The sequence below is a fragment of the Eptesicus fuscus genome, chromosome 21 (genome assembly GCF_027574615.1).
Source record: "Eptesicus fuscus isolate TK198812 chromosome 21, DD_ASM_mEF_20220401, whole genome shotgun sequence".
Classification (NCBI taxonomy): domain Eukaryota; kingdom Metazoa; phylum Chordata; class Mammalia; order Chiroptera; family Vespertilionidae; genus Eptesicus; species Eptesicus fuscus.
Window position 1 is genome coordinate 21,731,845 of NC_072493.1, and position 22,528 is coordinate 21,754,372.

The 22,528-nt window shown below is 53.3% G+C and overlaps 1 protein-coding gene across 1 annotated transcript in view; it reads right to left on the reverse strand.

Annotated features, from left to right (window-relative positions):
- Positions 1-5,929, reverse strand: part of CHST8 (carbohydrate sulfotransferase 8) — a 60,106-nt gene extending 54,177 nt beyond the window's left edge. Inside the window, exon 1 of the mRNA XM_054710893.1 lies at positions 5,800-5,929. Coding sequence (XP_054566868.1) covers positions 5,800-5,929 — 130 coding nt within the window. The remainder of the gene's footprint in view (positions 1-5,799) is intronic.
- Positions 5,930-22,528: the final 16,599 nt, after the last annotated feature.

Here is a 22,528-nt window from a genome sequence, read left to right on the forward strand (position 1 = left end):
ACTGGAATTCTGGCTCTGTCGATTTCTAGCTGTGAGATACGGTGCGAGACACCCAGCAGGGTGTGCTCTGGCGAGACACCGAGACCCCAGTTTCATCCAAGCCCACTTCACCGCTGCTGCTGGTGGTCAGCACCTGTCAGCCTCTTGTGAGGTCGAGAAGGCAAACAAGAAACTCACCCCTCCCCTCCTCTAGGAAGCCCTCCCGACCCCGCCGGCCAGGACTCTGCCTCAGGTGTGTGCCAGGGCAGGAGCGGGTGTACACCTGAGAGTGAAGACGTAGGTAGAGGCAAGGCGGGGGCTTCCCGCTTCTCTCGTCTGGTTCTGAGGTCTGTGGGGCTGGAGCCCTGGGTGGAGGCGTTATAGGGCAACTCCACACACCCTGTCATGCATCTCAGATGCCATCTGCTTAAAGCAGAATGTGTGGTCTCCAGCCCCTCCCCCAGACCACTCCCCATCTTGGGTGTCTGCCTCAGTGTGTGGCACACCTGCCCCCCAGCTTCCAGAGCCAGAAACCCCGAGCCAAAGCCACCCTGAACGGAGATGGCTGCCCCCTCACCTCCACATCCTCCCACACACGTGGCCCTATCCGAACCTGACCCCCTGACGCCCTGAATCCACCCCACCCTGTCCCCACCGGCCCTAGGGCCTTGCCATCCCTCTGGCCTCACTCAACCCCTCCCAGCTGGTCCCTTCTCCAGCTCCTGTGTACAGCACCACAACATGCAGCCACTAGGATGGGCCTTTTAATGGCCGCTCCCCCCTCAGAATCCCAGAGCCCCCCATGGCTCGTGGCAAAGGCTCGCTCTCTGCAATGCTCCAAGGGCTCCCTGGGCCGCAGCCTGGCTGTGTCTTCAGCCACAAGTCTAGATCCGCAGGTCGCAATCCAGCCCCGAACCCACTGGGAGTCCCTGCCATGCCACGGCCTCTCATGCCTCCAAACCTTGACCCACACTCTTCCCTCTGCCCAGGCCCTGCTCTGGGCCCAGACCAGGCAATACCAAGCATCACAGCTGTTGGGAAGGCAGTAGGTGCAGTGGGCAGTGGGCTCTGAAGCCCAAAGGCACAGCTTTTAACCTCTCCCACCTCAGCAAGCTCCTCTGTCGAATGGTGTAACAGGACTTAGTTCATGGGGTTCTGAAAGGATTAAATGAATTCCAGACACATGGAAAGACCCGTGACAGTGCCCATCACGAGTGAATGCCGAGAGTGTGCAACATCAGTGGTGTCGCTGTTGGTGTGTCCACCATAGGGAGAGCTGGGCACCTCATCTGCCAACAGGTATAATCTCTGCTTGTAAGAATTATATGCATGGAAACATGTAGTGTTAGCACAAGACCTGGCAAGTGGCTGTTTGTTCTTGTGATTACCCTTGAACGCCCCGTGCCCTGGAGGGAGTGCCCTGGGGCAGGCTGTAGACCAAGACATCCCCTGAGCTGTCCAGTCCCTTTGTCTGCACTCCCGACCCCTGAGCAGAACCTCTGCTGTGACCGTGGCCGCCTTCCCGCCCCGACTCCCCAGCACCAGCCCCAGTCCCCAGCACCACCACCCACAACTCCACAGCTTTGGGGAAGCAGTTACATCAATGAAACATGGGGTGGCCCCACTTTCGGAAAACTCATTCTGCAAAAACCAAACATTAAGAAAAACTATGTATAGCAGGCGTCCTCAAACTACGGCCCGCGGGCCACTTGCGGGTGTTTTTGCCATTTTGTTTTTTTACTTCAAAATAAGATATGTGCAGTGTGCATAGGAATTTGTTCATAGTTTTTTTTTAAACTATAGTCTGGCCCTCCAACGGTCTGAGGGACAGTGAATTGGCCCCCTGTTTAAAAAGTTTGAGGAGCCCTGATTGTATAGTGTGCGAGCAACACAATTTGTATCATAAAGTCAATTTCTTTAATGTATCAATGAATAACCCAATCAATCCACCGGTCACTTTGGTTTCACGGGTCACTGACCACTCGCATTTTGTCCCATCAGAACAAAATCCATCCCACTGAAAAGGACGGAGGGATGATAAACCAGGAGAGCGCATTGTGCAGCCCCAGTGAACGGCTGGGTCTAGGCTACCGACTTCTCAAAAGCGAGCCCGGCAGATGTGCGCCTCCTGAAGGAAGAACCTGGTGCCACACGTGAATTCTGGCCGAAGAAAGAAGGAAAAACTACATTTTTTTTTCCTTCGTTTGATCGAACTGCTAATTTACTTAACGGACAGGGACTCCAAAGGACAGAAGACAATACTGAACTACACCAAGTGGACTCAATCAGCAAAAATCCCAACTGTGGAAAACTCTGCAGGCCTTGTGACCCAGTTTCCTCCACCAAATAGCAAGAGAGAAATAAAGACGGAGAGGGAATTTTACCGATGGAAGAGATTCAGTGACTTGCCCATCAACTGCAATGTGTGGGCCTGACCTGGGTACTGAATACAAGAAATGGGAACTAAAGGTATTCATAATATGTGTGAGACAACAAGGTATTTGAACACTGGCTGAATAGTTGATGGTATTAAAAATGTTGAATGTTAACAAAGAGTTCTTATCTTTTAAACTGAGAGAAACATTGAAATATTTATGGCTGCATTCATATTCCGCATGGTACATGCTTTAAATTCATACGGAAGGAGAGAGGTGGGTGGGGATATGGATGGGCCAGCTTGGCCAGGGTGAGGGTGCTGGGTGCATGGGGTCCATTGTACTGTTCTAATCTACTTCTCTGTGTGTTCCAAACTCTCCATATGAAAAGTTCATAGAGAAAAGCAGCTCATAAAAATTCAGTATGCCTGTCTTCTGCCTCCCCAGGGCCAGCATGTTGGGATGTGTCATTCCTGGTTCTGGCATGCTCTCCGAGTCTTCCATTTAGGAAAGGGGGAAGTCTATTCTCCTGGGTCAAGAAGTGATTCAGGGCCATGGCAATACTGGAGAATAAAACGTTGGGTAGGTGAATTCTCTGATCCACAAGAAAATCTAATCTTAGGCTGAAGGTAGGTTAACTGGAAGTGATTCACATTTCAAAAGATTTGGTTTTAATATAGCAAACATTGCCCTAGCCAGTTTGGCTCACTGGATAGACCATCAGCCTGCGGACCAAAGGGTCCTGGGTTCGATTCTGGTCAAGGGCACGTACCTCGGGCGCAGGCTCCTCCCCGGCCCAGTCCCTGGTTGGGCTCGTGCAGGGGGCAACCAATTGATGTGTTTCTCTCACATCTATATTTCTCTCTGTCTTTCCCTCTCTCTCCCACTCTCTCTAAAAATCAATGGAAAAATATCCTCAGATGAGGATTAACAACAAAAATAAATAAATATAGCAAACATTTTTTAAAATACGGCTCGATTTACAACAGTTGGCAATTCCATAAGATTACTTCTAATGCACTAGCCAGGTGACGTTTGCTGACTGGTCCCGAGAAATTCAGCAGCTGTTCACCTGGTAACTGCATGGGAGAAACCTCAATGGCACCACAACCCTGAGAACACAAGTAACTAAGAGCTCCCACCTGCCCTCTTAGCCTTTTTCCAAGTTGCCATCTGTCCACCCTCCCCTTCCCCATTGGTCAGTGCCGCCCAGAGCAGATCCCAGTGACTGGTTCCCAAGAAACTCTCTGCCACTGTGAGAGACAGAGCAGCCCGGTGGAATTTCCCCTGGAAACCCACTCAGCCTCGCCTGATCCGGGTGGCAGGGCAGCCGCCTTGGTCTGCAGCTCCCACCGGCAGGAATCCACCCAGAGAAGGCTTGTCCAGGGCCCTGGGGGCCACCCACCCACGCAACTGGATACATACACTTTGTAAGCACTGGTTTCCAACAGATAAGTGTAATCAAGGTTTATATGCTCAGAGAAGCCAACAGGATGGGATTGTTTCACTTGAAAGATCAGAAGAAAATTGTAACTAATGTTGTGGAAAATTACTTTGATATTGCTTTCTTGGTACCGAATCACAATTAGGCTGCTGTGAGAAGTACAGGGAAAGAATAAATGAATAGTAACAAATCAGCACAAACAGCCTGTGTCAGGAGCACTTTGCTCAGGGAAAGTAATGTAAGCATTATTTAAAGTTTTACGACTGTGTTTGATGTGCTTTACGTAGAGTGTCAAGGCTGTCCGTCACCTGGCACGTGGCAAGGGTGGCTCAGTTCCATTTACAGTCAGAATAACACGGCTCAGGACCCAAGAGTGCTCTTTGCCTGCATCTGCCAGGCCGACGTGGTCCCTGGCTACAGCTTCCTTCCATCCTTCACACCCAGCCAGCCTGAGCCTTCGAGATCCTTCCCCACTCCCCACACCCCACTCATCACTTCACCTAGAAATCCCAGCCACCACACCCAACTCCACCCAAGAATGTAGCACCTGCCCCTAGTGTGTACCACGGATGGGTGCATGGCCCTGTCCCAGCTGGACACCAACCATGAGGACCTATGCCCATGTGTGCGCCCCCACCACACACACACACACACACACACACACACACACATACACACACACGCAACAGGGATGTGCGGTGCTTCACCCCAGGCTGTGTTTGGGGGCCTCTCCTCAGGAGCTCACTTCCTCCCAGATAATACATACCACGGGGCCAACTCTGTCCGTCCTGACGGCGTGGGGCCTGATTTGGCTGACAGAGCCGCTACCCCATGAGGCTGCAAAGTCCCCACAGAGGAGCCAGCTTGGTCACATGTCTTTGCTGGGGAGCAGCCAGACCCACTTGTGACAGCCACCATCTGTGAGGGGCCGGCCAGGCGTGAGTCAGCACCAGTGACTGGCTGCCGTCTCCTGGGACACACGGCCTTGGCTGCCTCTCACTGCCTCTCTGTGATGAGAGAATCAGCTCATAGGCATCCCCTGCCAGGGCCTCTGGTAGCAGCTGCCAAGCCCAGAGCCCTCACTCTGGCCTGCTCGTGCTCCTCTTGCCTGCCCACCTACTGCCTACAGGCCCACAGTACCCTGAGAGTGTGAGCCAGCCAGGGCGGAGGGCGGCTGGGAGGAGGCTGCCCGCCTGGGGGCCAGGTGCTGCCCGTGTCCTAGAGCACACAGCACATGGTGTCCTCATGGCCCTCCCTAACAGGGCCCAGGACCACTGCTAAGAGACGCCAGTGCTCTGGGCCTGGCCGCGGTGCTTTCCTCGCATTCCAAAGCAGAGCGACCCCTGGCCTTGGCCCTGTGCCTGCTGCTCTCCGATCCTGCCGTGTTCTCTGGGGCAGGGGCTGTGTCCCACAGGCAGGCACCTCGCCTGAGCCCCTCTCTCCACATCCCATCTGCCCAAGACTCCAGAACCATGTGTCCTGCTCTCCCTCCCTGACGCCAGCGGACTTCCTGCTAGTCAGTGAGGTTTGCCCCTCCTGGGGGTCACCAGGGACAGGTGGGACACCAGCAGGAGCAGTCTCAGCCTCAGAAAGCCAGGAGGTACCCCTATCCCTCTGCCCAGGCTAGAGGGGCTAGATTCATGGGGTCCCAGGGTTGGACAGAGAGAATCCCATTTAGGCACATGAGTTCAAGGAGAAATCGTGCACCCTCTGATGTCCCAGATCCTGGAAGAGGTCCTGAGAGGTGGCAGAATCCTCCTTAAATCTAAGTTTCACCAAAGGCAACAACCAGCTGAGAGATGGGGAGCCTGGCCATCATTCCCAAAAGGAGTGCAGAGGCCAGAGGTCAGAGGTGAGAAGCCAGAGCCCTAAGGCTAGCAGTCTGACATCAGACAAAGTGTTCCCATGTTGAGGAGGAGGCTAAGGGGTCTCAGCACAGATTTGGCCCCAGGACAGCCTTGGAGGGCAAAGCGGGTGGCGGGGCCAAATGCGAGGGCTCACCTGGCACCTGCTGGGGGGTGAGCTCCGTGGAGTCCTGCAGGCTGATGAAGAGGAGGAGGCCCGCAGCTCCGAACAGCAGGATGGATGAAAACATGCAGGCCAGCCGCATCGTTCCGGCACGTAGGGTCATCTGGGCCTTGCTCCGGGGTCACCTCTTGGGTGTGGGAGGCGAGTTCTTCCCTCATTGTCTACACCAGGTGTCCATCAGGCCACAGTCTACAGGGCAGAAGGGGAGAAAGATGGTCCATCACCACGGCACAGGGCCTCCTGGGCAGCTGAGACCCCAGTCACCGCACGTGACCGAGTCTAACCCCTGAAGCCTTCAGCCCTTCGCAGCTCAGGTGTGTCCCTTCCACCTTTCAAGCCCAAGGAGTGACCACCTGAAGCTGGAACACCAGCTCCCCTCCAGGGGTTCCTGTATTGGCACCCCCAGGAAAACCATGGAGAGAGACACACTCTGGCCTCTGCCTGCGACAGCCCAGAGTGAGGCCCCAAGACCCAGAGCCAGGCACGGTGGCCACCCACCTGCACTGTCCAGCCTCTCTGAGCCTCTAGACAAGCACGCTTGCATGCCATGGTGAGTTCTAGGTACACCTAGCAATCCAGGTGCTTGTCCTTTGCAACTGACCCGGTGGGCAGGGAAGGCCTCAGTCCTCCTCTGCCCTGGCCCCTCTCTGTGAGATGTTCGGGACAAGGTGTCCACAGGGCAGGAGGCTTTGAGAAGGTGCCTCCCAGGCCCAGAGGATGTCAGAGAAAGACTGATGCCCCCACCTGGCCATTCGCCACCAGCCAGAGCTGCCCTCCCTGAAGGACTTGCTGGATGGGCTGGTGGGACTGACCAGATTGTGGTTGTCTCCGAACTTGAGGCCCTCAGACCTGGGGCTGAGGCAGGGCAGCCAGATCCGAGTCTGACTGACCCCTGGCTCAGAGGCTGGGCCACTGCAGACCCAGAGCCTGCATGTAACTTGCCCTTGACCGTGGCTCCTCCTGAAGGGTAAGAAATTCCAATATCAACCAGTGACCCCAGTTGGGCCAGGCTATGGGTCAACGATGGGGCAGCGCAAGGCCATCTGCCTAAAGGCGGGAATGCCCGTTCCCGCAGTGGGGCGGTGTGGGTGCTGAAGAGGAGTCCGCACAGGAGGCTGTGGCAGACGGGCAGGTATCCCAGGACCTCCCCTTTGAAAGGGTGTCACTCTGTCCCCCAACTTTCTCCAGTTCTTACCAGCCTGGGCCGAGGGACACCACTCTCTTTCCACCCAAGGAGCCCTGGCTTCCCCCATCCTGGAACAGGGCAGTGCCTGAGGAGGGCTGAGCCAGGTGGGCAGCTCCCCATGGCCTCTGACGTGGCTCAGCACAAGGACCTTCCCCTGCTCACAGCCGGAAACCCATTCCTGACTGGACACCCAAGCGCTCCGGCAGGAAGTCCCAGCTATTGTCGCCGCGTCCAGCCTGTGGGGCATGATTCAGGAAGTGATAAGAAGAGAAGCCCTCCCTCCCCCTGCCCAGATCAGAAAGGCCTGAGCTGTTCCGGGAAAGCTCTGGGGCTGAGGAGTGTTAAATTGCAGGTTTGGATTTCTCCACACTGCAGTCTCTGTAATTATTTTTTCACTCAGTTAACTTTAATTAACCTGCCCCAGGCCTCTACGCATGAGGAACGAGCCTGATCTTGGGCTCCCTGGGCTGTGCTGAGCAGGTGGTTCCCACGACCTCCCAGCTTTTTATGTTTGGGAGGAAGCGTGAAGCTCTGCTCTGTTTCTGGAGCTGGCTCTGGAGTTTCAGGCTGGCCCCAGCCTCAGGGGAAGACTGCTGCTTCCTGCCATCCCCGGGGACACCCTGCCCAGGCTTGCAGTGGGTGAAAATGGGCAGCCACAACACCTGTCCCCAAGGCTCAGACCCCACAGTACTTCATGTGGGACCATGGCCTCCCCCTCCGTGGCTGCCCTGGATCTGACTGTCCTGGGGACCAGGGCAGACCCCAGGCTGTGTTGAAGAACAAGGCCACTCTTAGTGCTGCCCACAGCATGCTCATGCCCTGCGGACTCCCAGCCCCTGCTTGCAGGGCCCACTGGGGCCAGCCCTGAGGTCCAGGGGAAGCGTGAGCCACTGATGGGGGAGGTGGAGCTATTTTCTCCCACCCTTGCTCTGCTCCTTACCTCCAGCAGTTGGATTAACCCCTTGAAATTGCCAGGTATCCCAGAAAAGAATCGAAGGATTGGGGATGCAGTGGAGACAGGACACATGCACCAACACGTATGTATATACACACACCTGCATGCACACTGGCGAGCACCTGTACACCTACATCATTGACGGTCCCCAGCAAGACCCCAGCTGTGAGGAAATTGCCCCAAAGCCCTGACGATGCTGGTCATGGTGTTGGCACACATTCGGCGGCCACAGGGGCCTCCTGAGTCTGACACGAGGCCAGGAGGCCAATCTGATCTAGGGTGACCTCTGACATCAGGACGTTTTGTAAGGAAGGAGAGAGAAGGACAACGGGGGTGGGGGGGGGTGGAGAAAGGATGGCAAGTTTATGGCTAAAAGTGCTTGGAAAACAACTGAGAAAGTGCCACCCAACCTTAGCCCAAACACTCCGTTAGATGAAAAAGGGGGACTCAGATGCCCCAGTGATGATCATCGCATTGTTTGGACAGTGGCTGGAGCTGCACAAGTGACTACAGAACTGGTCAGTCCCCTCTTCTCCGCAATCTGTCACATTGACTTCCCCTGTCCTGCAGCCATGACCCGCCCTCATTTGTTTCTGAACTTGCCCAAATCAGCCCACCACATGGAGCTGGGCTCTGGCAGCCCATGAGCCTGGGAGCCTGAATGAGGACCACATCCCAGTCCCCCGATCTGGGGGAGAAGAGGACGAAGCCTCAGGATCTACACCTTCACTGTGGCAAGAGCATCAACCATTCAAATGTCTCTTTTCAGAGACCCTTCCCTTCGTTGGCCCCTGAGAGACTACAGGCACCTTCGCCATGCCCGGGGAGGCTGGAGTTAGAGCCGAGCATGGCTTCCCCTGCCCAGCCCCTAAGCACCAGGCTCTCCTGTCAGTGTTTGCTCTCACTGGAGACCATCTGGCCAGCTAACTACCTGCCAAGCAAACGGGAACCAAAAGGTTAGCACGCCTCCCCTCCCGGGTGACTGTTCAAAGTCTGCTGGGTCTCAATGCCCCAGGAGGGGGCCAGCATCACAGAATCAGTAAGATTCTTTCTTTACAGGTGGGGGTAGAGGGGAGGTCATCAACACACCACCAGACACTCCAGAGAGTATACACAACTGCTCTCCTATTGTTCCCCTAAGGGTCCTGGTCTTCCAAGTCACAGGTTACTTTCAAGGCAACAGGGAGATGCTGGTCCAAAGGCTGTTTGTGTCCTCCTGGGAGTTGAGCCGCTGCCTGGATTGTGGACGCTAGGATCTGTCACAGGCATGGCCAGGTTGCCCAGACCCCACAAGCACGTTCGCAGGCCCACCTGGGTCTGCGGCCTCCTCACCATGCACCACATCAGCCTCAGTTCCAATGACAGATAGAAAACCCTCCTCTATCTCCCTGCCTCCCTTCCACAACCAACAGACAATAAGAAAACTCAAAATAACTGGGGGCAGAGTGGGGAGGAGTGAGGCAAGGAAAATAAACAGCCCATTGAGTTTCTAGAAGGTCCTGCCCTCATCACAATTCCTAGAACTCCCAGCGGCTCCTCTCCCTGACATCTGAATGGCGTCGCCAATTTTTTACTGTAAGAAAAAAAAATCCAATTAATCTTGTAAACACCTCCTGGGACACAGGGCAGGGCCAAGGATTCCTCCCATTCCCTTATTTATCTGATTTAAAAATTGTCTCCTCAAAAAAATTCACTTCAAGGCACAAGCAAGTACTTGGGAATTCAGCCAAAAAACACACACACACAAAAAAAAACGCACCTCCAGTGGCGATGGCCCGGCAGGCGACGAACGGACGGCTCCAAGGACACGCTTGGCTGCGGCAGCTACAAGGCCTGGATACTTCCCCCGGTCACCCAGAGGACCACTCCTGGCTGTGGGGACCCACCCCACACCCCAGTGGAAGCAGCAAGAGGCATCTGAGCACATGCCCACGGGTGCACCCACTTGGTGTGCAGACCCCGGGCTGGGAAAGTTCTCTGTCCAGTGGGTCTCCTCCTCGAACGGGCAGGAGCGAACAGTGACGTCCCTCCCTCCCAGCTGAGGGCTCCAGGAGAAGCTCTCATTGAGAGAGAGAGAGAGGCTGCTATGGCAACTTGAGGAGAATGGAGCCAGGCACTGCCGTCACCTTGAATCCGGCACCAAGCATTAGCCCTGGCGGCTGAGGGGCCAACCTTGGCTCTGCCCCTGCCGGGCGCCAGCCAGGGCGACACTGGGACTGACCTCTGCTTCCCTCCCCAGCCTTCCGGCCTCGGGAACTCATTTGCCGCTTGCTGAAAAGGAGCACACAGCCAGTCCCCTGAGAACACCACCTCCATCTGTTTCGTCAGACAAGTTCTTCCATGTGTGCAGCTCCGGCTTTACTTCTGAGATGGGGCTCTTCTTGATTTCAGATCATTAAAATCCTGAGCTAATTAAAACCGCTCTAATGGCAGCGGCGGCGGCAGCAAACACCAGGACGAATCCCTCCAGTTTTTATGCATGGGCATAAAGTTGCAAGGCTCTGCGAAGATGACTAATGGCTGGAAGGGCTGGGACTCTAGGGTGGGGCTGCAGGCTAGAAATAGCTCCTGCCCTTCCGGTGAAGTGGGGCACAGAGGGGGCGCTGACCAGGGTCCTGACATACCCAGCGCCCAGCCTCTTGGGGCAGGAAATGCTCCCGCCATCCACAAGGCAAGGGATTACCTTCAATCCCTGCTTCCTGCAGTGGGGAGAAGGGAGTCCTAAGGGGGTCCTAAGGCAGAGGCAGAGGTGTAAATCAGGCTCAAACAGCCCCAAAGTCTTGTCCCACGTCCCAGCTTCCCACAGTTGCTTAAACAAAGAGGCTGAGGGGAAGCCTGAAAACACACAGTTGTGTCAAGGGGGTCCCTGAGACTCTTGCCAAGGTGCCTCAGGCTGCAAGGCCCTTGACAGCTGTCATGGGGAGAAACACACACCATATATACCACCTCTGCCCAGGACTTCTTACATTTCCACGGCATTTTATGCCAAGGGGGCAGGGTAGAGGATAGTAATTCTGCAGGTAGAGAAACCGAGTCCCTCCCCACCCCACCCTGCAAAGTCTGGAATGGTCAGTGCCCCAAATTGGGTCCCTCAATGACAGCCCTTCCCTCATAGCACGGAGAGCGTTTAACTCGCTTGTCTCAGAGCCTGGGGAGCGGCGTTGGGGGCTCCCCTTGTGTTTGCTTTGCCAGCCTCGCTGCACAGTGCCTGGCACGGGAAAGTGATCAATAACCTCTGCTGCACGCTGAACGAGCACGAGTTAATAGATGGAGGTGTTTGGGCCATCTGGAGAGAGGGACTCCATGGACCTGGAATTTTAAAAAGGTCATTTATGTTTCAGGGTTTGTTTTGAGCAGGTCTGGGTTAGAATCAGGTCTGAACTGTAGCCCAGTCTTATGAGAGAAGAAGAGTCAAGGAAGTGAGCTCCACGAGGGAGCCCAACAGAACCCGACAGCTACGAAATGCTGAACGCACACCCCCTGTGAGGCAGCACTGTGTGTCCTCACGGGGCTTCAAGACTAATTAATGTACTTGCTGGGGTAAATGTTGACTATGCATACATGTACAGTGACACATGTGATATATGCACAAACAAATATACAAGACATTTAAATGTCATAAAATGGATTATCCCCAAATGTACGGTGTTACGTTAGGAAATACCCAAACAAAATTACAGTTTGAATATATTGACCAAAAGTCAACGAGAGCAACACATGCATGCTTTGAGGATATTATGCTGTGTGAAACTAGCCAGTCACAATACTGCATGACTCCATGTGGTCAGATTCAGAGACAGAAAATAGAATAGTGGTTACCAAAGGCTTCAGGGAGGGAGGAATAGGGAATTATTAATTAATGCGTCCAGAGGTTCCTCTGGGGAAGATAAGAAAAGTTCTGGAGATGGATTGTGCTGATGGTTGCACAACAATGTGAATGTACTTAATGCCTCTGGGCTTAAATATTATTAAAATGGAAAAATTTACATATATGTTTTATCACAATAAAAAAAAATCAATGAAAGCAAATGGAAGACTGATACTGAGCAGAAACCACTCTCTATTGTTAGCTTCACTCATCCCACAGGTGGTTGGGTGTGGGCCCAGGAGCTGAGGAGGGCCAGAGTGGTCAAGTTCATGACCATGTGAAACATGCCCAGGACATGGGGAGCTGAGTTTGTGGCCCAGGAAGCCGGAACAAGCGGCAGGATGTCATGAGATGGAAATGTGCTAAGAGTGGGGAGTGCCTGACTGCCCTTCCAGTCTCCTGTGTAACCCTCAAGGTTTGATTTTCCTAATCTCAGAATCAGTCAGCATCCAAACTATCCACTGCAGATGAGTTCCTAAGTTCCCTGCACTTCTGGTGTGAGACACATGTCTTGGAGAACAGAAAGGCACCTTGCCAATTTCATTTGCGTGAGGCCACTTTCAGGCAGAGCAGGTGGCCCTCTGGTGAGAATATCCTTCACCGACACCCCTGTCACAAATCTAGGTCACTGCTGGGCCCCTGCGGATCAAAGCTGCCACCTGTCTCTCTGTGAGACAACTTTGTCTTTGTGGAGGGAGCAAAGGCTCATAACGCAAGTGTCAAACTGTAAATTGTATTCTCAGGTTCTTTCTGATCCACAGAGCCATGCTCCCCTGAGGCCCGCCTGGCTGAGGCAAGTCTGGCTGAGGCCACTCCCTCCTGAGGCGACCGCTGCTCTGCTTGAATCCCTACACGGGACCCAGCTGGGAGAGTGCCTCACTTATTGACAGAAATCATTTTGAGACAGAAATCCAAACAGGGCTAATGATGGAGATCCCACTGTATTTGTAGTCACCGTTGTCATTTAAAAATAATTAATTTTTTAAAGAATTTAAAAGGGCAACGCAAGGAGTCCTTAGGGTGATGAAAATGTGCTCTATCCTGACTATTTCGACATCAATATCATCATCGTGACACTATAGTTTTATAAGACGTTGCTATTGGGGGAAATGGGATGAAGAGTACACACGATTTCTCTGTATTATTTTTTACAACTGTAGGGGAATCTAAAATTATCTCAAAATAAAAAGTGTAACTTTAAAAAAATCAAGAACTTAGAAATAAAAGTTACTGGCCTTTCGGCTCATGCATAATGGAAGCAAATTCTAATGTTGTGCACGTAAATAATAAATAACCATTTTCATGGATCAGCGCCATCCTCCGTTGTGTAAGAAACATTTTAAAGTGAAGGTACTATGCCTTTAATAGGAAAATTTGATGTGTTAGCATCTACTGGTTGATCTTTGTGCATTTTTCAATTGCAAAGTGCACTTTAAAATGCAAACAATTATTACTATTGATTTGGACTAAAACAATATTGAATTTCAATATATTTCCAGCACTTTTATGAATTACCCTGTGGGTACGTGGAGATTATGATAAAAGAGTATTTGCATGCTCAATTTCTTTTCCATGAGGAACCTTGAAGAGGGCCGGTGTGATCCAGGCACAAGGAACTTCACAGGACAAGACTGGCTCCAGACGCCTTGGCTAGGCCCTCCAACCCAGCAGCCCGCACAGACCTGCAGGGCCACTTTCCTCCCTGGGCTTTATCCAATCCCATATTACAGAGCCCAGTAAGAACACTTGCTCAAGGCCTGGAATGGGATTTAGTGTCACCATGTCCAGGGAAGGAACGGGAAAGAATTAGATACCTGTCATGCTTTGTCAACATTCCAGGCAGTATTAGATACATATAAACATCCCGTGTAGCCTTCACACAATAACCCCTTGAAGTGAAAAATCGTTATCCTTATTTGTCATAGGTTTGGTTCCCTTTAAAGAGATGCTGAGATAGAGCGTGGGGTGCAAGATGTTTATTAACGACCAACACCTGTGAAGGGAAAAGGGAAGACTCCAAAGTGGGCAGAAGTCAAAGGCACACGGCCCCAGCCAGGCCTGGATGGGGAGGCCTGGAGCAGGGGTAGCCACACCGTCCAGGCTCCCTTACTCAGTAGCTGGATGTCGGTTGCTCAGGGAAGGGCATGACCTCGGATGCGGCAGTTTGTTGCTGCCGAGGCAGATCCTGAAGAAGCTGACAGCTGGGAGCTGGCTGCTGACCACACATCTTGTGGGTGATCAGTGAGTCCTTCCTGGAAGGGGATCTGGCAGCATATTTCCAAGCCCACCCCTCTGTTCTACAGATGATAGAATTAAGACCCAGATAGACTAAATATGGCCAAGGTTACACAGCAAATAAGCCATCCCAGATCTGTCTGACTCACTTCTCCCAAACAAAAGCATACACGAGACTGTCCTGACCTTCGACAGTCACCAGAGGAAAATGCAGAAAGCTTGACTGCATAAGCAGATAACCCTCAGTTCCCCTCTATTAACATCCCTGCAGCACACACACATGCACGTGTGCACACACATGCTCACTTCTTGGCAATTATCTCATTGCTAATGGAAGGTGAAGACACAGATTATTGGGGTTAAAGTTCCCCTGATAGTTCAGCCTGGAGAGCATCTCCCCCAACAGAACCTCTGGATCTAGCCACGAGCAGCGCATGATGCATGATGCTCAATGGCCTCCTTTTACTTTTAGAAAGCACTGAGCTATTCACATTATCCAGCTGCTCTGACATCCACAGCCACAGCAGGGAAAATTACAGGGAGGGAAAAAATTGCATATTTACTTCTCAAAATTGAAAGTTGGGGTATAATATGGACAGAAAGGAATGTATGAGTAAACCCAGAATGCCCTGGCCCCTGGCAGGGTGCAACTGCCTCCAAGCTGCTAACAGCAATCCTCAGACTCCAGAGGAGGAGAGAATGGCAAGGAGGTTTGGCTTCCTTCCAGGGAATCCCTCTCGCTGTGGCTGGCACAGGAGGCCCCAGCAGACTTGCCTTTGTGGACCCTGCTGCCAAGCGTGTCCGGCGCAGAGTAGGTACACTTGGGCGATGTGTGGGAAGCAAAAAGAGCTAGTCAGAGGAGGGAGGAGGAGAAGGGATGCTTGCACACTAGAGCCTGCTGGGTCCTCTGGACTGAGGTCACGTGGAGTCCAGCAGGTGTGGCTTGCCTGTCCCCACAGTGTGCATGCACAGCCCATCCTCTTTGAGGGCAAGCTGGCCTCTCTAAGCTGGCTCCAAGGCTGACCACCCTATTCTTGACCACCCAGTTGTTTGGCATGATTCTCCCCGGCCTTCTCCTCAAAACTAGTTGGTTTCTTCCAATCTGAGGGCTCAAAGACTAAGAATGTGGCAGAACAATCAAGTTGTTTGGCCTTATCCTGGTTGCTCTGTGGATAATTGGATCTCTCACAGGCACCCAGGATGGGGTAGGTCTGTTAGTGACCTGGAAGTTCTAAGGAGTGGTTATGCACGAGATAGGAGCCTGCCTTCTCTGTGAGTCTCTGCCTCCTGTCTCCAGCTGACATCCTGTGCTTCAAGTCTCCTCCACCACACTGACCCCCAGTGCCATCCCTTTCTTTCACCACAGGGTGCTGAAAAGCCAGAAATGTAGGCCCACTCTGACTCTCCCTCCTCTGTTCCCCCACGTCCAACTGAGGACTCTGCCTCCTGCACGTGTCTTGTCTGTCTTTTCCAGCCCCTCAGTGGAATGGATTCAGCACTAGTGGTCTGGACAGCTCCCTGCATCCACAACCACAACCGTGCCTAGAGAACATGCGCTGTCACTCTCCTATTCAAAACTATCTGAGGGCCCCAGTTGCCCAATGGTCCAAGTTTAAATGTTTCAGCATGTCCCACAAGGCCCGTGAGTAACCAGTCTCCGCCAACCTCCCACCTCCAGTCTCATCTCTCACAATTCCCTGACAACCCTCAGGCCAGGTGTGGTACCCCCATGTGTATCCCAGGAGCCCCGGGGCATTCCTCCAACAGAGGTAACAGTGGCTGGTGCAGAGAAAGGAGCACTGGGCTCTGAGTGTCTCCTATTCTGCATTAAACTTTCTCACTGGGAGACTTCGGGCACCACCATTTTACACTTCTGAGCTTCAGTTTTTCCAACCAGTAAGTCAGTCCCTGGTAAACTGATACCACGGGGCTATTTGTGAAGATTCCTGCTGTGGTGGGACACTGTCCTGGGGTGGAGGGAAGAGGCTCCAGGCAGGTGGGGTGGATGCTGCGTCCCAGTCCTCTCCCCGAAGGGCACATGCTCCTCTATGGTCAGTCTTGCTCTTCTTGCTGTGCAGCTCTGCTGGCCTCTTTGCCTATCTTGAACAGTAGAGAAGGGGGCCTGGTTTTGCTCTCCCTGAGCCTGCAGCTTCTTTCTGCTGGCCCAAATGTCCTTCTCTCTCAGCTCCAATGACACAGAAAAGGTGCCAAACCTTTATGATCCCCGGCCAGGGCACTCAATGGCATGTATGCTGGGCTGGAGTGATGGGCCAAGGATGCAGGCAGCACGCAGCTGACTGGGAGCACCTGAAAGCAGAACGGCAAACACAGGCTCCACGCTTGTGCCCTGCGCCACTCTGTCATCCAAAGGGTCACGTGAGCCCTGACTTCTTACACGGTTGATAAGGTAAAGAGGATGACACAGATGGGAATACACATTTTTACGATGAGACCCGAAGTGGCCAATTATTGGTCTTCAGTGAACACTTGTGTGAAGCAGCCCATTTCCCATAATAACCGTAGACACTTTTTAAATGAAAATTGTTTTTAAAATGACATATCCAATGACCCTCAGTAGCAGACCCAGACTTTTCAGATCTTCCAATTTGGAAACCTGTATTTTAACTTGAAATTTCCTGATTCTCAAATTGGCAAACAGTGTCCATTAAAAAAAAAACCCAACCAACCAAACAAACAAAACAACCACCTACCTGAGTGAATAAAAACTCAGGTCCCAGCTGGATTTGGCCTGGGGTCCGCCTGTTGCCACCCCTGCCATAAAAAGAATAGCCTTGGTTGGGGAAGGGCACCTGGCCACTGGATTAAAATGATGCTAACAGTTCAAGGAATTTTGTGCAAAATCAGCTGAGGGGAGAAAAAGCCTGTGAGCCAGCTGGTGTGGAGAGAGGCCGCAGCAGCCACTGGCCAGGAGCTGCTTCCAGTAGCTCCGTAGGAATGGCCCTCAGGCAGAAACATGCGCATCCAGCACAGGGCATCTGCCTTTGCCTGCAGGACGCTCACTGCGGTGGGACAGGGGAACAGTGGCACAGGGTTCCTGCCCAGCAGTGGCACACACGTGTACACATACACACACACACAGACACACACATTCATATACACTGCTATGTACTGAATTGTGTCCCTCCCCCCCCCAAAAAAAACACACACACACACAAAAAAACTTTGTATGTTGAAGTCCTAGCCCCAGTACTTTAGAACGTGACTTAACTTGGAGATAGGGTCATTGAAGTTGGTTAGGGTGAGGTCATGCTGGAATAGAGTGGAGCCTAACCTAATATGATTGATGTTCTTATAAAAAGAGGAAATCTGGACACAGACATGCAGAGATCCCCATGTGAGGATAAAAGCAGAACTCTACCAGCCAAGAGACACCAAAGATGGCCAGCAGACCCCAGAGGCCAGGGGTGCAGCCTGGGCAGATTCTCCCTCACACCCTCAGAAGAAATACACTGAGTGGCCAGATTATTATGATCTCTGAACGCATAATAATCTGGCCACTCAGTATATAGAGGCCCGGTGCATGAATTCGTGCATGGGTGGAGTCTGGCCAGCCTGGCCAGGGGGAGGGGACATGGGCGGTTGGCCGGCCTGCCTGCTGGTCGAACTCCTGGTTGAGGGGACAATTTTCATACTAGCCTTTTATTATATAGAATATACACTGAGTGGCCAGACTATTATGCATTCAGAGATCATAATAATCTGGCCACTCAGTGTAAATCTTGCTGACACCTTAACCTCAGACCTCTACCTCCAGAATGGTGGGACAATAAATGATGGCTATTTAAGCCCCCCAGTACGTGATCTTCGTTATGGCAGCCCAGCATGATGCACAGGGGCAGTTCTCAGAAGGGGCTTGGGGTGTTTCCAGGAGACTAGCTCTTCCTCTTTCTACGGTTGCCATCAACTGTGTACAGACAGTGTCAGGCCCAGCATCTGGCGTGAACCCTGTGACAACCAGGATGACTAATAGAAAACCCGGCTCGGTGGGAGCCCTGCGGCTCCACGGTGTCACCAGAACACGAGTCCTTCCTGTGGCCCCGCTCGTCTGTCCCTGGGGCAGATTTTGTCTTCAGGTGGCTCCTGCATGACTACGTGATGGTTGTAGCCACAGTCCTACACGCATCCTCATTACATCCAGCAGGAGGGAGGGAGCCCTATCCCCAGGCCTGGAATAAAACTCCTGGACCTGAGCCCATGGCCCCTCCCTGACCCAATGCCAGGGGCAGGGGGAATACCCTGTTCTGATGGGAGCAGACCTGGCTTACTGGAACCAGGGGGACAGAGCCGCCCTCCCTGGACCTAGCCGTGGGTTCAGCCCCTCCAAGGGAGAGGGGTGGCATGCCGTTGGCCACAGAGTCCACTATGCATTCTTTTCTTTGTTCCATGCAAAAGCCACATGAACAATTATAACCCCCATTTTACAGGTGAGGAAACAGGCTCAGAGAGGCTGAGCAACTTACCCACAGCGACACTGCGAGTAAGTTGAGGCAGATAGGAATTCTGGTCTTATTCAGCACTCCCTAGCATTAACACTGTCTCTGCGATGGAGGAAGCCACATCCTGGGCACAGGCCAGCACAGACCTGTGTCCGTCAGCCGGGAGGCGGTCCCTCTGCTGCTCTCAGTAGCCCTCCCAGCCGAGCCACACCCTGGGCAGCACCAGCCCACTGACCAAGCGAATGCTGGCCTCGGTGAGAGGGACAGCGAGAGCCAGGGAGGCCCTGAGGCCTTTGGCTCACACGTGAACACCGCTGTGACTTTGCGTGTGCACACGTGACTCCATCCTGTGGATGAGTGGGTGAAGGCCCGCATATTGTGTGTCTGGGTGAGCGCCGGTGTGAATGGACCTTAGTGCACCCAAATGTGGGTATTTCAGAACCTCCCAACCTCTGCCCAATGGCCACCAGCTGAAAACAGTCCAGTGCAGCCCAGGCCATTCCCAGCTCATGGACACAAAGAGAATGACCGTGACCAGCCCTCACGCCCAGCTTAACGGTGCTCCCCCACAGCCGCTGCCCGGGGCCAGGCCTCCTTCTTGGCAAAGGACAGCAAAGCTCCCTTTTCCACCAGGGCCTGGAGGGAAGATGGGGAGGGTGGGCTGGAGGGGGCCTCAGGAGGGGCACCCAGCGGGGCCATCAGCCATCTGTGTCTCTGCTCCACTCCCCCCTCCATCCCCTCTCAGCCTCAGGGTGCGTCACTCTGGTGACCCCTGGGAATTGGAAGCTAATTTTCCACGATCATTAGTGATGGAAAGACCTCAGGTTCTGCCTTTAATTAAAGTCAAATGTGGGGCTGAGGAGAAGCGCGGCATGCAGGCATCCTCTTCTCACTTGCAAAAGCCATATGCAAATAATTAAGCCAGGCATGGAAGCCATAATTAAAAATTTCACAAACCCCCTCATTAGCTGAGCAGTCTGCACAGAGAAGAGGAGGCAAGTCCCTCCCCGTGCCAATGGCAGCTCTTGCAGATGGTTAATTGGGCCTTGGGGGAGAAGGGCGCTGTGTCGAGGTGACAGTGCACCTGGCAATGAGCTGGCCGGGTTTCTGGCCTCCCAGGCCAGCAGGGATGACCTCCCACCTCTGTTTAGGAAGCTTCTAGCCAGAGAACAGGGCTCCAGGGTAGAGGTAAACCCAAACATCCACCTGTCCACCTACCCACCCACCCATCCCTCCCAGGGCGAGGAGGCACCACAATGCAGGACCCTGGTCCCAAACCTCACAGCCTCCCCTGGCCCTCGCCCTCCTGTGAGCAGAGCTGGGATGAAGGTGGCGAGAAGGGCCTCAGCTAGAGACTAGAGATTGCTAAAGACAGCCCCCCCCGCTCGGCCCCCGGTGTGCAGGAGGGAGGTGGGGACCTCAGACCAAGGCAGGCTCAGGAGACCAGCAACTGTGTGTCCTGAGATCCTTCAACATGTTCCAGGCACACAGATGCCCCCAGGCCTGGTGGCCACTGTGCAGTGAGTGACTCACCTAAAGCCAAAGGCCCTGGATAGAATGGCTACTCGCACCCCATAAACACACTGTCAGCCCCAGCTTTAATCAGCACCTCAAGAACTGGGAGGAGGGCTGGATGGCCGGGAAATGTCTGACCTCACCGTTCCACGCACTCTCTGGCCCCTTCCCCCGCCCTCCCCAGGGTCCCTGGCCTGAGCCCTCAGCCTCTGTAAACATCTGGTTCACCTCATGTCCAGAATCGATCCTGCCGGCCAGGTCACCGAAGGCATCATCCCACTTGCTCACTGACATTTCCAAATGAATATTCACTCGTCCCAATATCTGCCACTTGTTTTCCGTCTGGCCTGATCAATGGCGCTCCTCTGAAGAAATCACGCTCACCAGAGGCATTGATCGAGGTCTGGGACGCTGCCTGGTGTGTGGGAGGAGGAGATGTGTCCTCCCAGACATAAAGCCGGGACACTGGCCAGCTCACCTCACCGCACACCCCCGGCCCTGGCTGGGCCAGAGCTTCCCACGCCGGGACTCACTCCCCCAGGGTCATACATATAAACTGAGCGTGATTAAAACAAACCCAGAAGCTGGCTCTTTCGAGCACTTGGGGACCTTACGGGGCTGCAGGAAGTCACAGAGCTGAGTCGTGACTTCTGTCCCATGCAGTCAAGCCTCCATCTCGTGCACCGGACAGGTTCCTGACGCAGCCCTTGCAGCTCCAGCAGAAAACAGTTCCCTTGCAGTCTCTCCTCTGACAAAGAGAGGGGACACAAGCCCTCCTGCCAAGGTCGAAAGACACCCGCCCCCAGGCATCCTGGGCTCAGGAGCTGGCCCTGGGCAGTCTGAGCTGGCGGACGCGGTCTTGCTTCTCAGCTGTGCCCCAACATGCTTTGCCAGTCAGCTCTGCAGGTCAGCTTGGGCTCCCTTCGCTTTGTTCCCCCTCCAAGCCCCGCTGCCCTGCTGGTCAGGCCCCGGCCCAGCTTTTCTTTTTAATCCCTCCACATCGCCCCCGTTACAAACACAGCTGCCTAAGCACCTGCCCTTGCAGCCACCGACACAGGACGAGACACAAAAACGAGGCAAGACGCATGGATGGGGGGAGGGGACTACCCCCACTTATACAAACCATCTGTAAATTGTACTTTTTGGCCCTGTTTGATTCTTAAACATTCATTAGAAAATATTTCATTTGTACATGAACAGCCAGTGCACTTTCCCTCAGCTTAAAGGATAGAACAATTGCCAATATTCTTAGTCTCCGTTGTATCCCTTCCTCTTGCTCCTCTCTTGCTCCCCTCTAAGGCAGGGGTCCTCAAACTTTTTAAACAGGGCGCCAGTTCACTGTCCCTCAGACCGTTGGAGGGCCGGACTATAGTTTTTAAAAAAAACTATGAACAAATTCCTATGCACACTGCACATATCTTATTTTGAAGTAAAAAAACAAAACGGCAAAAACACCCGCATGTGGCCCGCGGGCCGTAGTTTGAGGACGCCTGCTCTAAGGAAACTACGCATGTAGTAACTATTTAATGAGCACCTACTCTGTGCTGGTCACTCTTCTAGGCAATCAGGATCCATCAGTGAACAACACAAAGATCCTGCCCTCATAGAATTACATTGAAACCTGGAGACAGACAGTTCTAGAAACATAATAAATTAGTAAATTATGAATAACATTAGAGCGTGATAAATGCCAGGGAGAAAAGAAAAGCAGGACAGAGTGAAGGGGGTTGGGAGGGCTGGAGGCTGGAAGAAGGCCTCAAAACCAAGCATGTGGGGTGGGGGACTCGCTGAGAAGGTGACAGGTGGACCATGGGGCTCTCTAGGGAGCCGCCTGTGCAAAGACACCCGTGTGTTTGGAGATAAATGAACATAAAGAAGAGTGAACGGATACAGGATCAGGGACGTAACGTGGGGGGCCGGTCACGCGGGCCGTTGAAAGGAGGCCGCTTTCCTCTGAGTGGGATGCCTCCGCTGGCCATGTAGGCAGGCAAGGGCAGAAGCAGGGAGGCCAGGGAAGAGGCCACCTTAGCAGTCCTGGTGAGACGGTTCAGCCAGGACAGGAACACCCACGTCTGCCATTCCCATGAGAATTGACGCTTTTAGAGGACACTTTATTGGATGTTGAAAATCACATTTTTCGTTTTGATGCTCTGATATAATCATGTCTTAGGTCACTTGCTGGCCACAAGTTTTTCTGATGTGAGTATTCTGGATCCTGAAAAACGATGTTCCTCTTCACGTGAAGCCGGCCCTCCCTGCTTTGTTTTCCCATCCAGACGTGCAGGGAACTCCGTCCGCAGTGTGGCACCCGTGAATGAAACAGACATGGGATAAGGGGACAGTGAACGCTGGGCGGGCCCGGGAGCTGCCAGGCTGCCTGAGCCCAGGTCCTGGCTGCATCCAACGATGTCGCTCTGAGTAAGCTACTTCAGCGCTCTGTGCCTTGGTTTTCCCACCTGCAGAGTGGGTGTGATCACGGCTACCTC